At 36.3% G+C, this 6,933-nt stretch overlaps 2 protein-coding genes across 5 annotated transcripts in view; one reads left to right on the forward strand and one right to left on the reverse strand.

Moving 5' to 3' along the window:
* The window catches only part of Cenpp (centromere protein P), a 198,050-nt gene that overhangs the window by 95,200 nt on the left and 95,917 nt on the right, over positions 1 to 6,933 (reverse strand). The gene's annotated exons all lie outside the window — the stretch shown is intronic.
* Aspn (asporin) overlaps positions 1 to 6,933 on the forward strand; it is a 27,808-nt gene that overhangs the window by 8,197 nt on the left and 12,678 nt on the right. For 2 of the 4 annotated variants that reach the window (XM_005355168.3, XM_005355169.2), the window contains 2 exons: positions 1,349 to 1,617; positions 4,865 to 4,977. In XM_005355168.3, coding sequence (XP_005355225.1) covers positions 1,371 to 1,617; positions 4,865 to 4,977 — 360 coding nt within the window. In that variant the 5' untranslated portion in view covers positions 1,349 to 1,370. The remainder of the gene's footprint in view (positions 1 to 1,348; positions 1,618 to 4,864; positions 4,978 to 6,933) is intronic. The other 2 variants (XM_005355170.3, XM_026783157.1) reach the window with 1 other exon arrangement.

Below are 6,933 nucleotides of genomic sequence, written 5' to 3' on the forward strand. Positions count from 1 at the left end.
ACACACACACACACACACACACACACACACACACACACACCTAAAAACAACATTGCATCTATCAGAGACAACTATTCAACCAGATGAAACTCAGTGAAACAATGAACAACAACAAAATAGTCTGGTCATAAGATGGTCACGATGGGGTATTAGATAACAGAATAGGTTGGAAATAAAAATATCCAATCACAGTGTGGAAAAAGTTACCAATGATGAGAATGAGGTTTGGTAGGGTAAAAAGCAATCAGTTAAGGGAAATGTCCGCATTGTCTAAGGGCCACTGAGGATAACCTTGGAAAGTGGCATAGGTATTAGCAATGGAATGGTTTTGAGAATAGAGTTAGTCATGATAATTTTTTAAACTTACCTTCCTAATTATAAAAGAAATATTTATTGCTTATAAAATTAAAGGAATAGAAGAAGACAAAAAGTCATCTGGGTTGGGGATGTCCAATGGGTATCAAACCCTAACTTTGATCCCCAGCATCACATAAACCAGGTCTAGAGGTGCAACCCTGAATCCCGGCACATGGGAGGTAGATGCAGGAGAATCAGGAGTACAAGATCATCTTTGGCTACTTAGTGAGTTCTAGGCCAGCTTGGGATATGTCAAACTGTATTTTTAAAAAAATTAATAAAGACAAATACTTTATCCATAGTTCTATCACTGTAGTTTATAACTGGCCAGATTTATTTATACTAGTTTTTTTTTTTTACTTAAAGTAGTCTAACTAAGGATTTTTAAAGTTTTGCTTTTTTATTTAATCAAAAGTAATCTATATTTTAAAGTATTTTTGGAAACATTTTGTAGATTGAAATATAGTTCACTTGATAAATACATTCTATATTTTCCTTTAACTAACAGAACTGTCTTTAATTTTTCCTATTACAAAGAATTCTATTATGCATTTTGGAATTATTTCTTGAGATGAGGCTATTTTAAAAATTCAAAATAAAAGTTAAACAAAGGAATCTCATTCAGAGACTATTTCTCTTGTCAAATCTAAGTACTTAATTTTAACTTCCTTTACTGAAATTTATTTCAAAGTATCAAGAGGTTAAGCCTGCACTTCCCAGTAAAATTTGTTCCAGAGTCCTAAGTATTGCTAAGATGAGCACGCACTATTAATGAACAGATCTGGCTGTTTAAATAAATAGATTTATTGAAGCTCCCTCCAAAAGCATATGCTGAATTGCGCTAAAAAAGTTTTATGTATTTAATCTTACACTACATAGCAATGGGTAAGAATGCCATTTTGTCATGCTTTTTCCAACACTAGAAATGTATATAAAAGAATTTGTATCTGTTGAAACTCTAATTTCATACCCAATGTCTACTAAATGCCAGGTTGAACTTTACACAGGACAACATGAAGGAGTATATGATGCTACTGCTCTTGGCTGTGTGCTCTGCCAAACCCTTCTCTAGCCCTTCACACACAGAACTGAAGAATATGATGTTGAAGGATATGGAAGACACAGATGATGACGACGATGACAACAATTCTCTTTTTCCAACAAAAGAGCCAGTGAACCCCTTTTTCCCTTTTGATTTGTTTCCAACATGTCCATTTGGATGCCAATGTTACTCTCGAGTTGTCCACTGCTCTGATCTAGGTAAGGACAGCAGTCAATTTTGTTTTGAAGAATATTGTTTTTCTGAAAAGGTTAAGAGGACTGAAAAAAAAAAAAAAGGAGTCACTGAACTTTCAAAACTCTATTCAGTCACTGCAAAATGGTTTGTTTACACTTTTAGTCCAGGCTTTTAGTCCACACTTTTAGAAATCAGTAAAGGAGGGCTGTGAGTTCGAGGCCAGCTTAGGTAAAACAGAGACCCTCATGTAAAGAATAAGAAAAACGAGGTGGTGGCAGATTGCCTCCTCAGTACCCAGTCTTGATTCCAGAACTGCAAACAGGCAGAGAAATGTTTACGTGGACAGTCCAGCAGACTGCAAAGCATTCTACCCTTATTTAAAAATTCAGAATAAAAAGAAAACAAGGAGCTGGTTGGTGGTATAGCTCTGTTTAATCCCAGCACTTGGGAGGCAGAGGCAGAGGTAGTAGGATCTCTGTGAGTTCTAGGCCAACCTGGTCTACAAAGCAAGTTCCAGGACAGCCAGGGAACTTTTTTTTTTTGTTTTGTATTTTGTTTTTTTTCAAGACAGGGTTTCTCTGTGGCTTTGGAGCCTGTCCTGGAACTAGCTCTTGTAGACCAGGCTGGCCTCGAACTCACAGAGATCCACCTGCCTCTGCCTCCCAAGTTCTGGGATTAAAGGCAGGTGCCACCACGGCTTTGCAAAGGGGGACCTTACATAGAAAGGATTTCTTTCTCTTCTCAGATCTAAGCAGTTAATTTTTTAAATTTCCTTCATTTTAGTTCAACTCAAAATGTCAAAAGATCAACCCTACACTTACTAGGCAATAAAATGCTACAGTAGAAAATACGGTGCCCACCCAGAACGATAACATAGGTCATGTACATTTCATGAAATATTTAGATTTTCAAAATGCAATAATGTGCTTTCTGTTATGAATAATTTGGGTTTAGAACTTTCTAGAAAGAAGTGATTAAGGAGGTCTAATTAAAATTTACCATTTTTGCTCAGTAACTTCATTGTGCTACAACACAATAATATAACAAGAAAATAACTTAAGAAAGGCACCATTAATTTTGGGTAGCTGGGGGCTGGAGAGATGGCTCAGTGGTTAAGAGCACTGCCTGCTTCTCCAAAGGTCCTGAGTTCAATTCCCAGCAATCACATAGTGGTTCACAACCATCTGTAATGAGATCTGGTGCCTTCTTCTGGCCTTCAGGCATACATGCAGACAGAATACTGAGAATACTGTATACATAATAAATAAACAAACCTTTAAAAATTTTGTGTAGCTGTACATTGCAGTTCACATATTGGCAACCAAGACAGGAGAGGAATGACAGGAGACAGGGAACGGGTGGGGAAGCAAGGGAAAAACACAGAGGAAACAAAGCAAAGGAGGCAAAGACAATGAAAGAATGAATGTTTGTACTAGCTATCTCTTCCTTATTTTCCCTCTTCAGTAAGGGAGAGTGCCACCCACATTCAGGGTGGGTCGTCCCTTTGATTAATCCTTTCTAAAATTGCCCTCAGACACACCAAGAGGTACACTTCATAATCTAATCAAGTTGACAATCAAGATGAGTTAGTTTCAAGTTAGATGTCCAAACACATTCCTTTAGACCTCATATTGTATTCTGATCTTCAAAAGGCTCATGTCCACCTTATAATGGAAACCGCATTCAGTTCAGCTCAAAGAGAGTCATAGTCTTAACAATTCCAATATTGCTCAAAAACCCAAGTTTAAGATCTCCTACGACTCAAAGTAAACTGTTATCTGTGAGTCCTTGTAAAATAGATAAGAAATTAAACAGTTCCAGGACACAGAGACCGCACAGTATACATCCCCATTCCAAAAGAAAGGGAAAAGAAATAGCAAGGAAAAACTAAACCAAAGCAAGACAAAAACAAAAAACAAAAAAAACCCCAAACAAACAAACAAAAACCAGAAGAGAAATGCTAAATTCTGTATATCCACAGCTAGCATTCAGGGTACAAGGTGACAGGGTATCAGCTCTATTATAATTGCCCATATCAGATATAGCCAACCTGGCTTCTTTCCTAGACTGGTTCTATTCCCTTCCTCCATCTTTCTCTCTTCTCCCCCTTTCTTCTTTTGAGACAATATTTATATAGCCCAAGATGGCCTCAAACTAGCTATGTAGTCAAAGATACTTTTTGAATTTCTGAGCCTTTTTGTCCTTACCACTAAAATACTAAAAACCAAGTGGTCAGCCCTAAAAAGACATACATATAGGTCAACATTATATGGACTGAGCAGGTTGTATTATTTATTTAGGAATACATACATTACAATTAAAGAAAAAGAGGATATAAACTTGAAAGAGAGCAAGGGGAGAGATCATGGGCGGGCTTGAAGGGAGGAAGTAGAAGAGGGAAATGGTGTAATTATAATCTCCAAAAAGATTAGAAGTGTTCATCTTAACCTTGTTCTGAGATGACAAAGGCAGCTGCTGTTTCTACAAAGGAAAATGGAAACTAAAGGCACAAGGGTAGAAAAGTGATACATTAAATCACTTTGTTCTTTATTACTGTAGATGATGAATGAAGTAAGTTATCTCACATATATATGCTAATCAAGATATTTGAAGGACTTGTAAATAATATTTACAGCCAGTTAGCAGAATTGACTATTTATAGCAAAAGATTATATTTTGTTACTGTGCATGAAAACAATCTAGCATAACTATTTTTCTAATCATAACTTTCTACATATTGGGCTTCCCCTCCTTGTTTTATACTGTGTTTTGGACAGGGTCCCACTATGTAGACCATGCTGGCCTAGAACTCACAGAGATCTGCCTAGCTCAGCCTTCAGAATGCTGAGATTAAAGGTGTGTACCACCCCAATCAATTTCATTTCGGTTCTTCTTAAAAAATGGTCAAGAACCTTATATTCCAGTTTCTCACTAACCAGCAAATCTGCACAAAAAAAAGCTATTATTTTCAGTTTAAGTGCACTGAATAGCTGTGCTTCTGTTGCTTGTGATCTCTAAACAAAGCCAAGCATAGCCTACCACCATGCATTTCACTTTGGAATCAGCGAGGTTCAAGACAGATAAATACCCTGTAAAAATAAAAAAAGTTTCTTTTGAAACTTTCAAAAGAAAATGTTATTTATCATTTTTTACAATTACTAAGTCCTATGTTACTGATCATAAATTTTAAAAATGTACATCTCTACTGTAGTACTATCTCATCTTTAGCATGAACATCTGTCATCTGTAACATGTTTGTTTATTTCTCAGGTTTGACTTCGGTCCCAAGCAACATACCATTTGACACTCGGATGGTTGACCTTCAAAATAACAAAATTAAGGAAATTAAAGAAAATGATTTTAGAGGACTCACTTCACTTTATGTAAGATTATATATCTTATTTTCAAATACTTCGTGAAAATTCTTATCACTATTAGAATGATTACTTATATTGCATCAATAAAGAAATCTTATTTTCCTATGGATGACCCACTGCAAAATTCTTGTATTTAGTCAAGTAAACACTACAGTTTAATTCAATTAATGTCTACAGAATAATAGCCAGGTAAAAGGCTACTATCTAGTCAGATGACAAGGCTCACTTTGCACTATAAGGAGTAAAGAAAGAATTATTCCCAGGGCTTGGCAGTTGGGAGGCAGCAGTAGGTGGATCTCAGGCCAGCCAGAGATTCATAATGTGACCCTGTTTCAAAACAAAAATATTTATCTATACCAATAATCAATATAGTATTAAGAAATGTTCTCCCGGGCTGGAGAGATGGCTCAGTGGTTAAGAGCATTGCCTGCTCTTCCAAAGGTTCTGAGTTCAATTCCCGGCAACCACATGGTGGCTCACAACCATCTGTAATGAGGTCTGGTGCAGAGTATTGTATACATAATAAATAAATAAATATATATAAAAAAGAAATGTTCTCCCAAAGCCACTGACTTAAGATCTCATAGTTCTCTAACAATAGCACATAGGATATATTTATTTAGGTGGCTAATATATGTATGCATGTCATCTTTCCTTGATCTTTGTAAAAGAAAATGAATTTTCTCCTCATATACTAATAAATACAACTAATATTTTAATTTCCTAACATTGCCTAGGATTTTAAAGCTCAGAGGACTACTGGCTTTCTGACTTAATCTAAAATTAAGTTTGGATAAAGAGTCTGATTTTGCACTGACACAGCTGTGAAGGAGTCACCTGCTTTTGTCAGTATGGCCCTTGTCTTGTTGAGCTGAGGATAGGCATGCTAGATGAACAGCTCCAGCTTGATACTGTCTGGTATGGTGGGCTATGGGGCTAGGACTACTTTTTTTGTTTTGTTTTTTGTTTTTTTCGAGACAGGGTTTCCCTGTGTAACAGTCCTAGCTGTCCTGGAACTAGCTCATGAGGCTGACCTCGAACTTACAGGGATTCACCTGCCTCTGCCTCCTGAGTGCTGGGATTAAAGGCGTGCACCACCACTGCCTGGCCTAGGACTACTTCTTCCAGGCCATTTAGCTATACTCCCAGGCTGTGCTAAAGAAAATAAACATATAGCCTGTCATCTTTAGGGAAGGTAAAATACTAAGAAGAGAATTCATAATCATACTAGGCCTTGCATATAGGCCTATCTGTATATAATGGTAGCCAAGTATAGATTCTATATCTGGGAGATGTGACGTCACTTTGCCTCTCTGTCATCTCAGGTCAAATACATATATACTCATCACGTTAGAGGCACACAAATGGATAACGAGCAAGGTGTTGCACCCAGAGCCTAGAGATTAGGTTAACCCTCCCCAAAAGTTCACATTTAAGTGGTGTACTGCTTGGTAGCTGGATTCTGACTGCTCTTTTTTGCCTTTAAGTTAAGAAAAAAAGTTCTTCACAAAATTTTAATTAATAAAATGCAGTTGCCATACTAGGACTTACTCAAATATTAAGAAAGTCAGCAATAACACAATGGATTCTACCAAAGATCCACGTTGCCTACCCCACTAACTTGATATTATAGAAACTTGGAGAAAGGAGAGGTCATAATTTTATTATCAGAGATGGGAAAGGATAAGCATATATACATGTGATTTAAAAAGAATGTGGAAATATGTATGACCTGTGAATGCTTCTACTACCTTTGAGACTATATTCAAATAACCACAGAACAACCAACTTTACATTTGATATCAAAGTCATAAAAGTTCCAATTCAATTAACATAATTTTATTGTATTTTAGGAGTATTCTATAAACTCAGTCCACATGAATTTTCATTTTTCATTGGGAAATGATGCATTAAAAGATGTTGGGAAATTTTTAGTCCTCTTTAATATTTTTATTTTATTTA

This window comes from Microtus ochrogaster, chromosome 16, assembly GCF_000317375.1.
Source record: "Microtus ochrogaster isolate Prairie Vole_2 chromosome 16, MicOch1.0, whole genome shotgun sequence".
In the NCBI taxonomy this organism is placed as follows: Eukaryota; Metazoa; Chordata; class Mammalia; order Rodentia; family Cricetidae; genus Microtus; species Microtus ochrogaster.